This window comes from Mustela lutreola, chromosome 17 (assembly GCF_030435805.1).
Source record: "Mustela lutreola isolate mMusLut2 chromosome 17, mMusLut2.pri, whole genome shotgun sequence".
Taxonomy (NCBI): domain Eukaryota; kingdom Metazoa; phylum Chordata; class Mammalia; order Carnivora; family Mustelidae; genus Mustela; species Mustela lutreola.
Genome location: NC_081306.1, coordinates 48,915,934 through 48,937,268, shown reverse-complemented (window position 1 = coordinate 48,937,268; position 21,335 = coordinate 48,915,934). Strand labels below are relative to the sequence as shown.

The 21,335-nt window shown below is 40.9% G+C and overlaps 1 protein-coding gene across 2 annotated transcripts in view; it reads left to right on the top strand.

Annotated features, from left to right (window-relative positions):
* Positions 1–21,335, top strand: part of VKORC1L1 (vitamin K epoxide reductase complex subunit 1 like 1) — a 69,637-nt gene that overhangs the window by 44,313 nt on the left and 3,989 nt on the right. For both annotated transcript variants that reach the window (XM_059154924.1, XM_059154923.1), the window contains exon 2: positions 17,707–17,816. In XM_059154924.1, coding sequence (XP_059010907.1) covers positions 17,707–17,816 — 110 coding nt within the window. The remainder of the gene's footprint in view (positions 1–17,706; positions 17,817–21,335) is intronic.

Below are 21,335 nucleotides of genomic sequence, written 5' to 3'. Positions count from 1 at the left end.
GCTGCGTCTCCTTGGGTCCGAGAAGAGAGCGGCTCTCGGTAAATGGAAGGAAGATGTACCCATGTAGGAAGAGCAGTGACGGAGGAGAGAATGCTTACAGATCAAACACGTGGTAGCCCTAAGCTTAACAAATGGATTTAATAGAAGCCTTGGCAGAGTACATCATGTTACTCTCCCAAGAAAATGGAACAAAAGGAAAACGAGAAGAAAAGGGTAAAAAAAAAGTTCAGTTTAAGAGTTTGAGAACTCTAACATTTGGCTAAGTTCTAGAACATGATAAATTTCTAATATTGGAAAACGTGAATTTCTACATTGAAAGGACCCACCACAGACCCTTCACAATAAATAACTTAAGACCTATACCAAGGCACATCCTTTGTGAAATTTTAGACCACCAGGATTAAAAAGAATGGGTTAAAATTAACAGCTCAGGAAATGAGGTGTTGGCAAAGATGCGGAGAAAAGGGAACGCTCCTACACCTTTGGTGGGAATGCCAGCTGGTGCAGCCACTCTGGAAAACAGTATGGAGGTTCCTCAAAAAGTTGAAAATTGAGCTAGCCCATGACCCAGAAATTACACTCCTGGGTATTTATCCTAAGGATACACACAGTGATTGGAAGGGATACATGCATCCTAATGTTTATAGTAGCAGCATCCAAAACAGCCAAATTTTGGAAGGAGCCCCGATATCTGTTGATAAATGAATGGATAAAGAAGATGTGGTGTGTGTGTGTGTGTGTGTGTGTGTGCATGTGTGTAAATACACACACATATACATACAATGGAATATTAACTCACCCATCAAAAAGAATGAACGCTTGCTGTTTGCAGCCACATGGATGGAACTGGAGGGAATTACGCTGAGTGACATAAGTCAGTCAGAGAAAGACAAATACCATGTGATCTCACTCATATGTAGAATGTAAGAAACAAAGCTCATGAACATAAGGGAAGGAAGAAAATAAGATAAAAACAGAAAGGAAGGCAAACCATAAAAGACTCTTAACTATAGGGGACAAACTGAAGGTTGCTGGAAAGGTGGTGAGTGGGGGATGGGGTAACCCGGTGACGGGCATGAAGGAGGGCACGGGGCGGAATGAGCACTGGGTGTTCTCTCCAGCTAGCAAATCATCGAATTCTACCTCTGAAATAGTAACACACTCTATGTTAACTAACTTCAGTATAAATGAAATCTGAAAATAGTATTAAAGTTTCTTAAAGCCTCATAATGGAACGAAAACAGGTCATATTCAAGGGTCAGAGTTGTATTAGATTTTCAAGGACACTGACTTTAAAAATTCTGAGGGGAAGCTATTTTTAATTTATAATTATATACCCCCAAAACTGCCAATCCAGTGAGGGTAGAAGAAAGATGTTTAGACTCTCAGTATCTCAGAAGTGTTACCTCCAGTCTGTATTTTTTTAAGGAACCTGTTAGAAGATTGTTTCACCAAAACCAAGTGGGTCAGCAAGGGGGAAAAGAAGATACTAAATCTAGGAAACAGAATGTTTGGTGTAGAGAAGAGACTGGAAATCAGGAGGACGGCTGTGCAGCAGGCCCAGACAGCAGCCCGAGGCCAACCATGGTACGGACTGTATTTCTCCGTGACCTGCTGCATCCAATGATCCAATCTGAAAATGATGAAGAATTTATGTAAAATAAATACCAAAAAAACCCACAAAAATGAGTTGAAAGTGCTCACCTCTGAGGAGGGTGACTCCCAAGATCAGAGAACTTCAAGGTGTTGTGCTAAGTCTTATAGTAATATCTGGCTTTGAAAAATAAGTATGTATAACTTTAACAAAATTTAGTGTCATGAAAAGAAAAAATATTATCAAGTTGAGTATACAGGTCTTAACACGAAGTTCCTCAGAAATTTTTATAGTCACAAGTATTTTTTGAACATAGAGCATTACCAGCTACCATGCTAGGCCCAACACAAGTATTACTCCACTTCTGTGCACTTTCCAGGATCCATTTTTCCTTTTAAGTGGTTATGACCCTTTTGGGTTCTTGAGCTGATGTGAAAAAATAGAACTTTCATCTTGAAAACATTTTAAGTTTTATTTAACATCTACTGTCCACAGTGGCCTGAGAATGAGGCACTTTCCTGGTATGAGCTGGTCATTTCCACAAAAGAAACTTTGAGAAAGATTTTATAGAACCAAATATTAACTTCTTTATTTCTGTGATTTTTGTGTCCGTTGTTACTTAACTTTACCATCTGGATCAATGTACATATTTATATGGTAATTTTTTTCCCCAAAAAGTTCTTACTAAATTGATGCTGTATCATAACTCTTGAGTTTAGAACGAGAGAAATATATATTACTTCTTCACCTTCGCCCAGGGCATCACTGCCTGTGAACCGGGCTGTTTGATCTCACGACAAAGTGGTAGGAGAGGACCTTCTAGCACCTCGTCTTTGACTTGTCTTGATGTTGGGTTTTATCTGAAATTTTACTGTCGAGGGTGCTTGCTCCTGTCACAGGATTGGGTAAAAAATTACCAGAACATGGCAGTTGTTTGGGGCAACAGAAAAAATATATACAGCAGACAAGCTTTATGTGCCAAAAGGTGCAAGCAACCAGTGCCAGTGAGTAGATGAACAAAACATAGTGTGTGCATAAAATGGCATATTAGCCAACTTTTTATTAAAAAGGGAGGAAATCCTGTCACGTGCCCCGACGTATATGAACCTTTCAAGGTGCTAAGTGAAAGAAGCCAGTACATAAAGAGAGATATACTGTGTGGTTCTCCTAAAGTAGAGTGGTCAGACGCATAGAAACAGAAAGAAAGTGTGGTTGCCAGGGTAGGGGCAGAGAGAAAAGCAGAGTTGTTTGATAGTGTTTCGGTTTGCAAGGTGAAGAGGTTCCGGAGATCTGTTTCCCAACAATGCAAACATATTCAACATTCCTGACCTGTACACTAAAAATGGTTAGATTGGTAAATTTTATGTTTTGTGGGTTTTTTTAGACCACATTTAAAAAAAAAAAAGCTTAGTCTTGAATGCATCTTTGTTCAGGTGGATAAATCCCAAGGAAGGAATCCAGAAGGTCTTATCCACAGATGCTCAGTCCCTTGTTGGAAACTGATCAGTCGAGTAAGTTTGCTACTGGCCCAGCAAGGGATGAGTAAAGGCATGGGTCAGGAGGCAGGAGGTATTGTGTAAATTTGAGGAATGTAATTCAAATATCTGTGTGTGGGTATATAAAGAAAAATTTTAAATTACTGTTATTAAATTGTATAATGATAAAAACAGGATAATGGCACACTTACTATAAAATTTAAATACCAAAGAAAAAAGCAAATGATTTCCGATATATAAATAAGCAATTTAAAAAGGTAATCAGAAATTTAAACTTGGGAATATATTTTTCTATTTAACTTTGTAAAAGCATGTTTACCATTTGTTCTGTTGTAGCTATTATTAAAAAAGACATTTCAGCGCTGATGCTGGAGGTATAAGTTGGCATAAAATTGAATACAACCTCTTGCACCATAGTACAGTAATTTTTTTTTATAAAAATATAATGTATTTTTATCCCCAGGGGTACAGGTCTGTGAATCGCCAGGTTTACACACTTCACAGCACTCACCAAAGCACATACCCTCCCCAATGTCCATAATCCCACCCCCTTCTCCCAAACCCCCTCCCCCCAGCAACCCTCAGTTTGTTTTGTGAGATTAAGAGTCACTTATGGTTTGTCTCCCTCCCAATCCCATCTTGTTTCATTTATTCTTCTCCTACCCACTTAAGCCCCATGTTGCAACACCACTTCCTCATATCAGGGAGATCATATGATAGTTGTCTTTCTCCGCTTGACTTATTTCACTAAGCATAATACCCTCTAGTTCTAGCCACGTCGTTGCAAATGGCAAGATTTCATTTCTTTTGATGGCTGCATAGTATTCCATTGTGTATATATACCACATCTTCTTTATCCATTCATCTGTTGATGGACATCTAGGTTCTTTCCATAGTTTGGCTATTGTGGACGTTGCTGCTATAAACATTCGGGTGCACGTGCCCCTCTGGATCACTACGTTTGTATCTTTAGGGTAAATACCCAATAGTGCAATTGCTGGGTCATAGGGCAGTTCTATTTTCAACATTTTGAGGAACCTCCATGCTGTTTTCCAGAGTGGCTGCACCAGCTTGCATTCCCACCAACAGTGTAGGAGGGTTCCCCTTTCTCCGCATCCTCGCCAGCATCTGTCATTTCCTGACTTGTTAATTTTAGCCATTCTGACTGCTGTGAGGTGGTATCTCATTGTGGTTTTGATTTGTATTTCCCTGATGCCAAGTGATGTGGAGCACTTTTTCATGTGTCTGTTGGCCATCTGGATGTCTTCTTTGCAGAAATGTCTGTTCATGTCCTCTGCCCATTTCTTGATTGGATTATTTGTTCTTTGGGTGTTGAGTTGGATAAGTTTTTTATAGATTTTGGATACTAGCCCTTTATCTGATATGTCATTTGCAAATATCTTCTCCCATTCTGTCATTTGTCTTTTGGTTTTGTTAACTGTTTCCTTTGCTGTGCAAAAGCTTTTGATCTTGATGAAATCCCAATAGTTCATTTTTGCCCTTGCTTCCCTTGCCTTTTGTGATGTTCCTAGGAAGATGTTGCTGCAGCTGAGGTCGAAGAGGTTGCTTCCTATAATACAGTAATTTTTAAGAGGGACATCTGGGTGGCTCAGTAAGCTGAGTGCCTGCCTTTGGCTTGGGTCATGATCGAAGGGTCCTGGGATCGAGTGCCATGTCTGGCTCTCTTCTCAGCAGAGCCTGCTTTTCCCACTCCCCCCATTTGTGGTCCCTCTCTCGCTGTGTCTCTCTCTGTCAGATGAATAAAATCGTAAAAAAAAAACAACAAAACAGTAATTTTTAAGATGCTTATGCTACTTAAGTCACTTCTTTCTTTTTAGTTTATGTTCCGGAAATAATGTAACGTACAGACCTATGCTTTGCATGATGTATCTGTTTAATGTTGTATAATCGTGAGGAGTAAAAATAGCCTGATGTTCACCAGCAGTGATCTGCACCATTAATTACAGTATATCTATAAAATATCAAACTAAATGTTTAAGATCAAAAGTAAAATGTTTTAATAAATCATGCCAGTGTTTGTGGAAGAAAAAAAAAAGCTTTATATAAAGGCATGCTATATCAAAACCATTGGGCCTAGAAGATACAATGCTAGAGAGCAGAATGTTTTGTGTATACATATCTACTTATATTTTTTGACATTAAGCCACCGTGTAATTTTTCCATTTTCTTTCTTTTTAATTTAAATTCAGTTAACCAACATATGGTACGTCATTAGTTTCAGAGGTAGAGTTCATTTAATCATCAGTTGCATAGAACACCCAGTGTTCATCACATCACATGCCCTCCTTAATGACCGTCACCCAATTACCCCATCCCCCACCTCCTCCCCTCCAATAACCCTCAGTTTCCTAGAGTTGAGTCTCTCATGGTTTGTCACCCTAATTCCTTCCCATTTAGTTTTCCTCCCTTCCCTTATGATCCTCTGCACTGTGTCCTACAGTCCACATATGAGTGAAACCATATGGTAATTATCTTTCTCTAATTGACTGACTTCACTCAGCGCAACATCCGCCATTTCCATCCACATTGATGTAAATGGTAGGACTTCATCCTTTTTTTTTTTTTTTTAAGATTTTATTTATTTATTTTACAGACAGAGATCACAAGTAGGGAGAGAGGCAGGCAGAGAGAGAGGGAAGCAGGCTCCCCGCTGAGCAGAGAGCCTGATGTGGGGCTTGATCCGAAGACCCAGAGAGCATGACCTGAGCCGAAGGCAGAGGCTTAACCCACTGAGCCACCCAGGCGCCCCGACTTCATCCTTTTGATGGCTGAGTAGTATTCTGCTGTGTGTGTGTATGCGTGTGTGCGCGCACACGCACACATTCTATCTTCTTTATCCATTCATCTGTTGAGGGACATCTGAAGCCACTATAGAATTATTCTTAACACACTTATTTCCCACAGCAGTACCATGAATTGAGTACCTAATCATCTCCATTTTACAAAGGAGGGGCTTCAGAGTCCAAGGTTAAGTGACTTACCCAAAGTCACACAGCCTGTTAATGACAGAATCAAGTTTGTCTGACTCCAGAGCCCACACTCCCAGCACTGGGGCTTTGGGTTATCTGACAGGAAGCTGGTCCACAGTGGGTAGACCTTTTCTTTGTAGAAATTACATCCTTAGTATTTTTCTTGAATGTATCAAACTTTTTGTCATATCTGGTGCCTAACGCATCCAAACTCTTTTGGAAACCAACTGAATTTTTATTTCTGTTTGTTGCCACTTATTTAGATTGGTTTGTTTGTTTTCAATAAAATGGACTTCTCAGGGTTTTAGAACCATCAAGCACAATGCAATTTTAAAGATTTTTATTTATTTATTTGACAGAGATCACAAGTAAGCAGATAGGCAGGCAGAGAGAGGGGGGAAACAGGCTCCCCGCTGAACAGGGGAGTCCAACTCGGGGCTCGATCCCAGGACCTTGGGGTCATGACCCGATCCGAAGGCAGAGGCTCACAATGCAATTTTAAATGTTTGAATAGAGTTTTTATGCCAGTAGGCCATTACAAAAATGCTCATACAACCTAAAATGAGAAAATTATTGAGGCGTCAGTGTGGCTCAGTTGATTAAGTGTCTGACTCTTAATTTTGGCTCAGGTCATGATCTCAGGGTCCTGAGATTGTGCACCCCTGTTGGCCTCCTTGCTCAACAGGGAGTCTAATCATCTCCCACTCCCTTTCTCCTCGCCCCCAGCTTGCATGAATGCTCTCTCCCCCCACTTCAAGTCAATCAATCTTTAAAAAAAAATTTTAATAGAATTAGAGAATTACAGGCAAAATATATGTTATAGATATTCCTTTCACTTACACATGAATTTAAATTTTAAAAAGAAAGAAAAGGAAAAAATTGTGCATAAGCAAGTAGTCAGAGATCATAAATTTTTTTTTAAGATTTTATTTATTTATTTGACAGATAGAGATCACAAGTAGGCAGAGAGTCAGGCAGAGGGAGAGAGGGGGAAGCAGGCTCCCTCCTGAGCAGAGCCTGATGTGGGGCTCGATCCCAGGACCCTGGGATCATGACCTGAGCTGAAGGCAGAGGCTTTAACCCGCTGAGCCACCCAGGTACCCCCATAAATATTTTTAAGTGAGAGGAATATGTATAAATGGTATGTACAAGCCAGCATCTCAACAGATTCTCCCCCAGAGTAAGGAAGATATCAGGGAGACTCATACTGTTAATTTAGTTCCTTTCTTATTAATTTTGTATTCCTGAATGTTTTAGTCATTATATTAGGGTCTTGTATTTATTCCATGAGGAAAGAAATTGCAGTAAAATTTAAATCTGGTTGAGTGGGAGAGAGTGAAGTTGGAATGACATTAAAGTTTGTCATCAATTTAAATGTGATTAATGAACTTGATATAGCATCTTTTTTGGCTGCTGTCGTAAAAGTAGTATTTGCTCATTAAAGAAAATTTAGAAAATACAACAAAGTAGATGGGGGAATAAAGTACCCTTATTAAACTCGAAAGAAACTGTTGATATTTGTGGTATTTATTTTCTTCCTGAAAATAATTTGTTCTTTTTCTTTTCTTTTTTTTTTTTTTAAGATTTTATTTATTTATTTGTCAGACAGACACAGAGAGAGCACAGGCAGGGGGAGCAGCAGGCAGAGGGAGAAGCAGGCTCCCCACTGAGCAAGGAGCCCAATACGGGACTCGATCCTAGGACCCTGGGATCATGACCTGAGCCGAAGGCGGACACCTAACCAACTGGACCACCCAGGTGCCCCCACAAAGCTTCTTTTTAACTGAGGTGAAATCTGTTTGAAATTAACCATTTTAAAGTGTACATTCAGCCCATTTAGTACACTTGCAGTGCTGTGCAGCTGTCACCTCTATCTGGTTCCAAAGCATTTTCTTTTCTTTTCTTTTTTTTAAGAGAGCATGAATTGGGGGAAGGGTAGAGGAAGAGGAGGAGAAGCCGACTCCCCACTGGGTGTAGAACCAGACACAGGGCTCAATGCCAGAACCCTGAGATCATGACCTGAGCCTAAATCAAGAGTCAGACACTTAACTGACTCAGCCCCCCAGGTACCCCTCAAAGCATTTTCATCACCCGCGAGGGAGATACTGGATGCATTAAGCTGTCACACCTCACTGCTCCCTCCCTAACCCCTGGCAACCACTAGCCTATTTTCTGTCTCTGTGGCTTTGCCTGTTCTAGATTGATACAATATGTGACCTTTTGTGTTTGGCTTATTCCACTGAGCACAATGCTTTTGAGGTTCAGCCACATTATAGCATGTGTCGTGCTTCATTCCTTTTTACGAATGAGTAATGTTCCACTGTAGGCACATGCCATGTTTTGTTTGCCGTCAGTTGGTGGACTTTGAATTGTCTCCACCTTTCGGCCGTTGTGACTAATGCTGCTTTGAACAAGTACTTGTACTTGCTTGAATACCTGTTTTCAGATCTTTGGAATCTGTACCTAGGAGTGGAATTGCTAGCTTGTATAGTGATTTTGTGTTTAACTTTTTGAGGAACCGCCAAATTGCTTTCCACAGGGGCTGCATCATTTTACCCACCAGTAGTGTACAAGGGTTCCAAAGTCTCCATATCCTTACCACCATTTATTATTTGACTTTTTTCTAATGTTATGGCCATGAAATCTTTTAAAAATATAATTTACTAAAATGCACGTTATTTAATTTTTTTTTTAAGTTCCTCCTACTTTACCGCACCCCAATTTTTTAAAATTTTGTCTGAACTGTGATGTATTTTATTGGGAAATTGGTTGAAAGCAGTGATTTTCAAACAATTTGATCTCAGGACTCCCTTATACTTTAATAGTTATTGAGAACCCCAAGTATGTATTTATGTGTGTTATATCTTTGGTATTTACTGTACTAGAAATTAAAAATTGCAAAATTACTTATGTTATGTAAATCATTCACTTAAAAGTTATAGTAAACTCCATTATATGTTCACAAAATAGTTTTAAATTTTTTTTATTTATTTATTTGACAGACAGAGACTACAAGTAGGCAGAGAGGGAGTCAGAGAGAGGAGGAAGCAGGCTCCCTGCTGAGCAGAGAGTCCGATGCGGGGCTCGATCCCAGGACCCTGGGATCATGACCTGAGCCGAAGGCAGAGGCTTTAACCCACTGAGCCACCCAGGCGCCCCACAAAATAGTTTTATAAAAAATAGCTTTCCCCAATCAAGCACACGTGCACACACATACAGTAGTGAATTGAACAGCATTGTTTCTCTTGCCACAGATCTCTTTAATGTCTGTTGAAATTGAAGACGGTTGGGTTCTCATATCAGCCCTTGCATTTCAGTCTGTTGCATTATTACATGTCACACCTGTAGCCTTTGGAAAACTTCCTTGGACACTTAGGCGGGAATGGGTGAAAGAGGCAAATAATGTCTTAGATTTATCCTCAGCGACCTACGAGAATTGGAAAACTATTGACTCGTATTTGTTGTTTCTGGCAAAAATAGAAGTGTTTAGAAACTTTTGAGTGATTTCTCATTCATACCATAGGAAAGTGGTGCTTGTTGCTTATGCCCCCAAATACAAAATATTCAAGGACGTCATTATTTGGGTCATAAATGAACCTTTCTTAGAATCAAAGATGAGGGCGCCTGGGTGGCTCAGTGGGTTAAGCCACTGCCTTCGGCTCAGGTCATGATCTCAGGGTCCTGGGATCGAGTCCCGCATCGGGCTCTCTGCTTAGCAGGGAGCCTGCTTCCTTCTCTCTCTCTCTCTCTGCCTGCCTCTCAGTGTACTTGTAATTTCTCTCTGTCAAATAAATAAATAAAATCTTTAAAAAAAAAAAAAAACTCTAAAATAAAAAAAAAAAAAGAATCAAAGATGAAAGAAATTCTCTTCTGCGTAATCATCTCATTAATGTCTGAAGCAAAATGAACATCTATATAAATATTACTTTAAGAAAATATTTCCTTACATCATCCATTCATGATATAAACCCTCAACAAAGTAGGTCTAGAGGGAACATACCTCAGTGAAGTCGAAGCCACCTCTGAAAAGCCCACAGCTATTATCAGCCTCAGTGGGGAAAAACTTGAGGCTTTACAATCAGGAACACGACAGGGATGTCCATCCACTCTCACCACCTTTTCAGCATAGTGCTGGAAGTCCCAGCCACAGCAATCAGACAAGAAAAAGGGGGAAAAAAAGGTATCCGTATCAGAAAGGAAGAGGTAAAACTTCCACTATTTGCAGATGACATGATACTATACAGAGAAAACCTGAAAAATTTCAACAAAATCTGCTAGAAATGATACACAAATTCAGTAAAGTTGCAGGATACAAAATCAATGTACACAAATCAGTCACATTTCTATACACCAATAATGAAGCAGCAGGAAGAGCAATGAAAGAATCAGTCCCATTTACAGTTGTACCAAAAGTCAGATACATAGGAATAAACCTAACCAAAGAGGTGAATGACCTGTACTTTGAAAACTGCAAAACACTGATGAAAGAAATGAAAGAGAACACAAAGAGATGGAAATACATTCACTGCTTACGGACTGGAAGACTAAATATTGTTACAATGTCTATACTACCCAAAGCATTCTACAGATTTAATGCAGTCCCTGCCAAGATACCCAGAAATAGAACAGACAATCCTAGGGGCACCTGGGTGGCTCAGTCAGTTTAGCGTCCCAACGCTTGGTTTCAGCTCAGGTCATGATCTCAAGGTCGTGAAATTGAGCTCCCCATTGGGCTCCACGCTCAGCAGGGAATCTGGGAGTCTTTGTCCCTTTCCCCCACTTCCCTACTCGTGCTCGCTCTCTCTCAAGTAAAAAATCTTTTTTTAAAAAATCCTAAAATTTGTATGGAACCACAAAAGACCCCAAATAGCTAAAGCAATCTTGAAAAAGAAAAAACAGGAGCTATCACAATTCCAGACTTGAAGTTACAATATGAAGCTGTAGTAACCAAAACAGTATGGTACTAGATTAGACACACAGATCAACAGAACAGAATAGAAAACCCAGAAATAAACCCACAATTACACGGTCAGTCTTTGACAAAGGAAGAAAGAACATAAAATGGGGAAAAGTCTCCTCGACAAATGGTGTTGGGAAAACTGGACAGCCACCTGCAAAAGAATGGAACTGGACCGCTTTGTTTTTCATTTTTCCCCCCAAGATTTTATTTATTTATTTGCAGAAAGAGACACAGCGAGAGAGGGAACACAAGCAGGGGGAGTGGGAGAGGGAGAAGCAGGCTTCTCCCTGAAGCAGAGAGCCTGATGTGGGACTCGATCCCAGGACCCTGGGATCATGACCTGAGCCGAAGGCAGACGCTTAACAACTGAGCCACCCAGGCGCCCCAAAAGTGGACCACTTTCTAACACCTACATTAATAAAAATCAGTTCAAAATGGTTAAAGACCCAAATGTAAGACCTGAAACCATAACCTTAGAAGAGACCACATTAGCTGTAGATTATGTCTCCTGGGGCAAGGGAAATAAAAGCAAAAAATGAACTATTTGGCCTTCATCCAAATATAAAGCAAAGCAGTCAACAAAACTAAAAGGCAACCTACAGAAGGAGAGAAGATATTGCCAATTATGTATCCAAAGAATGGTTGGTGTCCAAAATAGATAATGAACTTGTAAAATTCAACAGTCACGGAACAAATAATCCAAGTAAAAACTGGGCGGAAGACATGAAAAGACATTTCTCCAAAGAAGGCATCCAGATGGCCAACAGTCACAGAGAGGGTGCTCAACATCATGGCTCATCAGGGAGATGCAGACCAGAACTACAATGAGACCTGTCAGAACGGCTAAAAAAAAAACACGAGAAACAACTTTTGGTGAGGATGCGGGGAGAAGGGAACCCTCTTGCACTGCTGCTGGGAATGCAAACTGGTGTAGCCTCTGTGGAAAACAGTATGGAGGTTCCTCGAAAAGTTAAAAATAGACCTACCCTGGGGCCCCTCGGTGGCTCGCTAGGTTGAGCATCCGACTCTTGGTTTCAGCTCAGGTTATGATCCTGGGGTTGTGGGATCAAGCCCTGCACCTGGCTCTGCACTCAGCACATAGTCTGCTTCCTCTGCTTCTTCCCCCACTCACGGGAGTACACACTCTTTAAGAACAAATCTTAAAAATCTTTATGTTTAAAAAGATTTTATTTATTTTGAGCAGAGGGAAGGACAGAGGGAGAAACAGTCTCCTGGCTAAGCATGGACCTTGACATGGGGCTCAATCCCAGGACCCCAGGATCATGACCTGAGCTGAAGGCAGATACTTAACTGACTGAGCCACCTAGCACCCCTAAAAATCTTTAAAAAAAACTATTCTGTGATCCAGCAATCACACTACTGGGTATTTAGCCAAAGACTATGAAAACACAGGGTCCGGGTGGCTCAGTCAGTTAAGCGTCTGTCTTCGGCTCAGGTCATGATCTCAGAGGCCTGGGATTGGGCCCCACATCAGGCTCCCTGCTCACCAGGGAGCCTGCTTCTCCCTCTCTCTCAGTCAAATAAATAAAATCTTTTTTAAAAAAGAACACAAAACACTAATTTAAAGGGATACATGCGGGACGCCTGGGTGGCTCAGTTGGTTAAGCAGCTGCCTTCGGCTCAGGTCATGATCCCAGCGTCCTGGGATCGAGTCCCACATCGGGCTCCTTGCTCCGCGGGGAGCCTGCTTCTCCCTCTGACTCTGCCTGCCTCTCTGTCTGCCTGTGCTCGCTCTCGCTCGCTGTCTGACAAATAAATAAATAAAAGAATGATTGAAATGGTAAATTTAAAAAAAAAAATAAAAAAAAAAAAATAAAGGGATACATGCACCTCAATGTTTATAAGAGCATTATTTACAATAACCAAATTATTGAAATAGCCCAAACCATACATGACTAGATAAAGAAGAGGTGGTATATATATACAATGGACTATTGCTCAGCCATAAAAAAGAATGAAATTTTGCCATTTATAACAACATGGATGGAACTAGAGAGTACAGTCTCAGCAGAATAAGTCAGAGAAAGACAAATACCATATGATTTCAGTCATACATGGAATTTAAGAAGCAAAACATATGGGCAAAAGGGAGAAAGAGGGAGAAAAACAAACCAAGACACAGACTCTTAATTATAAGGAGCAAACTGATGGATACCGGAGGGGGGTGGGTGAGTGAAGTGTAGGAGTAAAGAGTATGCTTACAATGAGCACTGCGTGATGTACAGAATTGTCGATCCCTGTGTTGTCCCCCGGAAACCGGTATCCCATTGTGTGTTAACTATACTGGAATTTAAAAAAAAACAAAAACAAAAAAAAACTTTAAGAAATGACCAACAAAAATCATCATTAAAAATTTTTTTCTTTTGGCTCAATTGGTTAATATCCCATTCCTTCCATAAATTACTTGGGGCAGCTCTGGGATAAGTAATATAATAGAATTGTGAGTATAGACAGAACAAGGAAAAAATGGTTAGAAGCTAAGATAGAGCCAGGAATAAAGTTAGTGTATAAAATATGTTTCATAGAGTATAGCTTTTTAGAAGTAGGGGAAACTACAGTATTTTCAAATGTCCCATCTTGAAAAACAATTCACTAAAGTTTTTAAATTACAGCACCCATAGGAGTTTTAAAGTATAGTGTTGTTTATGAAAATCTGTTTTTCGTCCCCTTTCCAAGGAAGATAATCTTACGTAAATCCAGTCTACCTCACTTGTGACTTGGCTTGCTGACAGTTTTAACATCAAGTTTATCAAAGTTTATTAAGTGTTATTACTTGTATTCATTGAGGAATTAAGTGATTGTTCTGTGTGGTTGTAAACGTTAGGATGGTAATTGTATTTTATAACTCTGAATGTGACCTAAGGGAAATAGTGCTGTGATCCAGGACACCCAAGATGTAACTTGGGTTTTGAAGTTGGGTTCCTGTAAGCCTCGCTAGCCCAGTATTTGATGCTAAAGGTGAAGAAGAGTGTGGGTTGATGAGGATCTAACAATGTACTTGGGGAGATGGAAGCACTCTCATGGTTTTGGAGTGTTCATTCGTTCGATGTTTAGGAAAGGTACTTAAATTGTCCTTTCACACCAGTGGGTAAGTATTCCAGAATTAGTCCACCAGGACAATTCAGGTGTTGCACTCATCAGAATTACAGAAGAGTTAAGATTTGTGCATTAAATGTATGTAAATTTTGCCTTAAAGAGTAACAAATTGATCTTCGAGTGGTAAGTTGGGTAGAGGTGGAAATAAAACAGAGAAGGTGCGGTTTCGGTTTCGCAGCTGGGCGACAGCTGCATGAGGTTATTACACTGTTCTGTTAACTTTGTGTATATACATTTAAAGCTCTCCACAGTGGTGGTGTTTGTTTGTTTATTTTGGGGCAGCAAAGCAAGGTTTATTGAGCAGTAGCAAAGTGATAATACAAAGCTCCCAAGGAGGGAGGGGACCCAAAGGGTTACCCCACAATGTTTTGTTTTGTTTAAGATTTTATTTATGTGACAGAGTGAGAGAGATCACAAGTAGGCAGAGAGGCAGGCAAAGGGGGAAGCAGGCCCCCACACAGTGGACAGCCCGACTTGGGGCCGATCCCAGAACCCCAAGATCATGACCCGAGCTGAAGGCAGAGAGGTTCAACCCACTGAGCCACCCAGGTGCCCCCACAGTGTTTTTTTAAAGTGACATTCTAGTCTACCATATTAGAAAAGCATAAGATACTAGAATTTAGAAATCACCCCTGGAACTAATAATACACTATATGTTAACTAAATTGAATTAAAATTTTTAAAAAATTCAAAAATCAAGAAATAGCCATGTAAGCATATTATTTAAAAATGTGGAATTAATGGGCACCTAGGTGACTCAGGTTAAGTGTCTGTCTTCGGCTCAGATCATGATCCCAGGGTCCTGGGATTGAGCCCCGCATCAGGCTCTCTGCTGAGTGAGGAGTCTGCTTCTCCCTCTCGATCTACCCCTCTCCTCCTGGTTGTGCTCTCTTTCTCTTGCTCTCTCTCTCAAATAACAAATAAAATCTTTTAAAAATGTGGAATTAAATAGGGAAAAAGGTTTAAAGAGCATAGTGGTTGTCTCTGGGGAGTCAGAACTGTGTGTAGAGAGGGCAGAAGCATGGGAAGTCTATTTTGTAAGACTTTCGGTATTATTTGATTTTTAAACCGTATGCATGTATTACTTTGATAAAATGATACATTCTGTGGGTTTCTGCATTTTTTCAAGGAAAATACCAACATGATCCTGTGTAAATAATTAGACACAGACCAGTGCTTGGAATATATAAAAATTCTGTTTGCCCGTGATGATTTGGGCGGCATGCTCAATTATTTCCATTGCCAAAGGTGGTGATTTACATTTGAATTACTACTTCAGATGAGCAGAGCTGAGAAGTCTGATTGCATAGTTTCTTCCTGTTGCTCGGGCCCTCCTGTAGTTTGTTTCTTACACAATAGTTAAGAGTGATCATAAATAAGCCTGTATTAGTCTCCTATTTAAAAGCCACCGAATGTCTTCCCATTGCAATTAGAATAAAATTCGGACTCTTTATCATGGCCTGCAAAAGGCCATAAGTGCTGTCAGTGATGGGGTGCCTCGTGCCCTTGCCGCTCTTCCCGCATCACTGTCAGCCTTGAGGCCTTCTCCCACACTTCTTGGACCCGAGCAGCTCTTCCCTGCCACAAGGCCTCTGCACTTACCATTCCTCAAGAGACTGGCTGCCTTTCATCATACAGGATTTAATTCAAAACGTGGTTCCTGAAAAAGGCCGTCTCGGATCGTCGGCTAGAGTAGCTCCCTCCACCCTTCCCTTCCAGAGTGTGGTCCTCCGCCAGAAGCCCGAGCTGGGAGCGTTGGGTTTGGTTTGGAAATGCAGTCTTGGTGCTACCACAGACCTGCTAAAGGAAAACCTGGATTTTAATGAGTTCCCCAAGATGATTGTGTGCGTTTCTAAATTTTTAGAATTACCACTTCTGGTCTGGAATGACTCTGCCCTCACTTTTCCTGCAGGTCTGTTAGTAGTTTCATCCGTTTCTGAAGGAGACTTTGTCATTTGTTTCTGTGCGTCTCCTCCCCCAATGGAATCAAAGCCCCACAAGGGAATCACCTTCTCCGACTTGTTCACTCCGGTATCCCAGCACCTGGCCCGGGACCTGCACCTAGAATGCGCACAAGAATGTGCAGGTGGATGACTCTGGATGATAAAAATCCTCAGGGCTCTCACTTGCTTGTAAAATCAGGGTCGCTCTTCCCTCCCAATATCATTATGAAGCAGTTTCACCCTTTCTTGGACACTATTAAGCTCATGTGACAAATAAAGAATTACTTACTTTTCCTTGTTTTCAGGTAGTTTGTATTCCAAAGCAAAGTTCAGGTTTCATTCAGTGCTTTGCTACGGACTTGAAACCATGACTGCTGTTTTCTTTCTTATTTTTGAAAAGCATTCTCGTTCAGAGTTAAAGTTATTTTCAAAGGTTTTCATCAAAAGTAAATGTTAGTTTGATATTTGAGTCAAATTTTATTAAATCAGAAATAATCTTTCTTAAAAACAGGAAAATATGATTCTGAAAACATTAAGTGCAAAATTTGAAGTTAAACTGCAGATAAAAAGTGACAGAGCAAATTGTGTATCGGGTTTTTTAGTCTTGAGGTATGATTCTAGAAAGGACCCGTAGTTTCTGATACTGTTCTGTGTTTACAAATATGTTCCCAAGTGGGCGCCTGGGTGGCTCAGTGGGTTAAGCCGCTGCCTTCGGCTCAGGTCATGATCTCAGGGTCCTGGGATCGAGGCCCGCATCGGGCTCTCTGCTCAGCGGGGAGCCTGCTTCCTCCTCTCTCTCTCTCTGCCTGTGTCTCTGCCTACTTGTGATCTCTCTCTGTCAAATAAATAAATAAAAAATCTTAAAGAAAAAAAAAAAAAAAAACAAATATGTTCCCAAGATATGTTTCCTGTTGCATATCCTGGTGAAATTTGTCAGGAAGCAACATTCAGTCCTCATACTTTGTGATTTTATTTATTCATTTATTTATTTACTTATTTGTGGGCAGAGAATTCCAAGCGGACTCTGTGCTGAGTGTGGAGCCCGATGCAGGGCTTGATCCCAAGACCCAGGAGATCATGACCTGAGCCAAAACCAAGAGTTGTGTGCTTAACCGTCTGAGCCACCCAGGTGCCCCTGCGCTCCACATACTTTGAATGAAGAAATAAGGAAACTTAAGTCAGCAGCTTTCATTTCAGGGAGATTTTGCCCCCCTGCCCCTGGGGACATCTGGCAATGGCTGGAGACATTTCGCTTGTCCAGCTGGTGGCAGAATACTACTGGCACCTCGTGGGGAGAGCCCCGGGATGCTGCTGCTAACACCCAGTAATACACTGAACAGCCCCCAAGTGCAAAGAGTTCTTCAGCCCAAAATGTCAGTGGTGCTGCTGCGAAGGGACTGGCTTAAATTGATGGAGCCCTTCCTCTGCAAATACTAATGCCATCAGAAAAAACATACTTCCATCCTACCTTTTGGATAAGAGAATATGTAGAAATAGGCAACTTAGAGATTCAGATGGGTATATTGGCATGGCATTCTCAGACAATTTTACATTTTTTAAAATAGGAAGACTCAAAATGGGGTTACTGGTTTTCCTTATTTTACAGATGGGGTCGAGGATTTGGTCTTTTGGGTTCCATTTTTGGAAAGGATGGTGTATTAAACCAGCCAAACAGTGTCTTTGGACTTATATTTTATATACTACAGTTATTACTTGGTAAGTATTTATACAGCAATACAAAAATAAGTTTGTTTGTTATATTCCCTTTAGTACTTTGTGTCTTTGCCCTGAAATGTCTTTATATTAAATAAAAGCATGTTAATGATAGAACCGCTAGTTTGCAGCACACTTTTCTGCTGTGAAAATTTGGTTCCCCGAGACTTTGATGATGCTAACGCTGAATTTGGTATCTGTTGGTCTTTAATCAAGGACAGCAGCGTCCCATAATGTCCGGAAAAACCATCCTCATTCAGGGAACTTACTCTTCCAGTCTCCCGCAGAAACCTGTTTATTAGTTTATATACTGTGCAGATTCCTGAAACATGTCACACCCCGAGAGAGCATCACTGCAAGCACTAGACGTAACTCCTCACCTTCACACACCTGCTCTGTCCGTTGTCTTCTGCTCTTTCCACTTCACTGTACTGAACGCTTCCATGCTGTTTCCTCGCTGGTGTTTGTTATTGTTGACATCAAGCTTTCAAGTTTCTTGTGTTCTAAGTAACACTGTGCTGATCAACTTTGTTTAAAGTGCCCCTCACACACACCTCCCTGTTTGAATTAGTTCTGCAAAATAAATTTCCAAACCTTGGGCGAATGAGCCAAAACACACAAAGTATTTAATGGACTTTAATACGTATTACCAAACTACTTTTCCCTCAATTGTCTGTCTTCATCCATCTTCATTTTTTACAAGTGCTTTCTATAAAATTTCTAATTTAATAGTTACAAATCCCCATCATTTTATTTTAATTTTTCTGGCATTGTCACTTTTGTTGTTGGGGTTCTGATAATAGTCCATTTTCATATTTGTTACATTTTATCCATTCTTTGTCCTTTTTGTGTTAGTTTGGTGAATTTTGATTGTACAGTGTTTTATACTTTCAGAGTTAAATCCAGCCAATTTTGACCTTTGGTTTCCATCGTTAATATTTTACCCCATTACCTGCCACCTCTGCGGTGTTCTCCTGCCTAGTTGAGGTTGATTTCTTATGAGGGAAATTGTGAATCTAAATTTTTCTGAATACTTCTATCAGGTTTACCCAGTTCCATATCCTATAGAAATATAAAAATATGCACAAGGATATTCATAGCAGTATAAAATATCAAAAGACTGAAAGTAGCTTAGCAAAATGTAATGGTTGAATAAATTAGGTTACACCTGTACTAGAAAATACTATGTAGCCATTAAAGGAAAAAGTAGGTCTTACATGAATATTCTGGGAAGATCAAGACATAGTTTGGTGAAAAAAGCAAATTGTAGTATAACAGATATGAGAGAAGTTCTATGTTTATATATATGCACAGGAATGCATATAAAAAGGGTCAGTGGTTGGGGGCCCAGGTGAGACTTTTATTTTTTATTCCATTTATTTGTTCATTTGGATTTCTAAAGAAGAATATAACGTATAGGCCAAAATTAAAATAGCATAAGAAACACTTTTGACTTTGTTAATTTTTGGAAATAGAGATAGAACAAATTTCCATTTGTCATATTTAATTTCTGAAGTTCCTTATATATATGTTTTATAGATCGTGTGTATCCTATGTGTTTTTTTCTGTTCACATTCTGTGTGTTCACACGAAGCATTTATAAAGTCAGGCACACGGAAGGCACACGCGGACTCCTCTAACACGATTTTCCAGAGCACGTCATCTTCACTCCCTTCTTCTAAGTTGTTTGAGATATAGCATTTCCAATCTAATTTTCCATAGGGAATACTTCCACGAGTCCGAAAGTACAAACATGTAAAATGCCGTGCAGTGAGAAGCCTGCCCGTGACCGGTGCCCCCCTGCCCACTCCGTAGCCTTTCAACCCCAGCTGGTAGCTGCGTGTTGTTGCTGTACTTCCTTGAGGCCTGTGCAAGAAGACACAAACCTATCATCTTCATTTTCTCCTCTCTCAGATGTAAAAGACAGATGCTGTACATAATGTTCTACATACTCCTTTTTCTTTTTTGCTCAACTAATTCATCGTGGTGGTATTTCCACACCAATCCATGAGTGTCTTTACTCTTCTTCCCAGCTGCAGAATGTTCCGCTGCTCGATGGGACCTTCATTATTTAGAGGCACAGCACGTTGTAAATTCCACTGGGAATTGTATCCCAAGCCACCAGCTTCATCACATCAGGACAGGTTGGGTACAAAATGGTATTTAACTAATAGCCAGTGTTTATGGAGCATTCGAAGTGCTTTATACCCTTTAGCTTTATACCCTTCATTTGGTCATTGGTTCATTCATTCATCAAGTAAGCTCTAGGCCCAACGTGGGGCTTGAGCTCACGACCTTGAGATCAAGAGTCCCACACTTTACTGGCTGAGCCAGCTGGGCGCCTGCCCAACAGCTCTTTTAATTCACACATCGGTATTAGGAGGTGAGAAAGTAAGTAACTTGTCCCTCATGTTGAAACCAACTCTCTTGGTAAAATTAAGGTGAGAGCATTAATTTTGGAGCTTTAAATAACTAGTAAAGGGCCAGACAGGAAAAACGGTGTAGGCTTTGCTGTCTGTTGAGCTACTCAGTCTGTCCTAAATGTTACATACGAGTGAGCGCGGCTCGGTTGGTCAGTCTGTAGGTGCAAGAGCGGGGGCCGGTCAGATTGGCCAGTCCCCAGCATCAGGAATCCGGCAGTACATTAGCCGTGAAGAGCCTTATGAAGGGTCACACTCTAGCACGACCGGGCCTGGGGGCACGGCCGGTCTTTGTGGTCTGAGCCCACAGGCAGCTTCTGGTTAGCAGGCAGTGGGGATTTCAGCCCCTTCATTAGCCTCTTCCAGCCTCCTACCACTGATCATTTCTTCCTGTTTCTGTTCTCCTTGTCCATTAGTTGTTGGGAGGGATGGTAGCTTAATACACCGCTGTCTCTTCTGTCCCACGTTCCCACGACCGTTGGCTGCAGGAAATGACAGAACAGAACACATGAAGATGTCAGACAGCATCAGAGAGCCCCAGTTCAGTGCACAGAACCGCCTTTTTTCTTGGTCTGGTTTGACCCACATGTGACCAACTGGCCAAACATGGCTTGTTACCTCCTAGCCCAAGCCCTTCTGAAATGTTTATTACAAGTTTTTCCTTCTTTAGCAGCATATTGGTACAATCATCTTTGTATGGTTTTTGAAAAATCTGACCTAAACATTAACAGATTTTTTAAAAACTTTGACCTAAACATGGGAAGCCAGGTTTTAAGCGCCCACAGATGGAAAGCCTGCAGTGCCAAGGCCAGGGGCACTCCCACTGCTTGGGAGAGAAGTTGTGGTCCTCACGTTCCTTTCTCCGTTAGGGGTCGCAGCGACGGGGCTGCCGATTTCACAGGTGAGCTTCAGGCAGACTGTGGACTCGGAGCCTGCATGTGCTCTTGGCAGGGCTTAACTAAGGCCCGTTCACAGTCCAAGTAATGATACTTCGCCTAGAATGCTGACAAGTGAGAAACACTACGGCTGTAAGACTGGTGCTGTGTGCAGAGTCAGCCTGCAGAATCTCACCAGACCAGTCATTTTCGCTCCCCAATTCCAT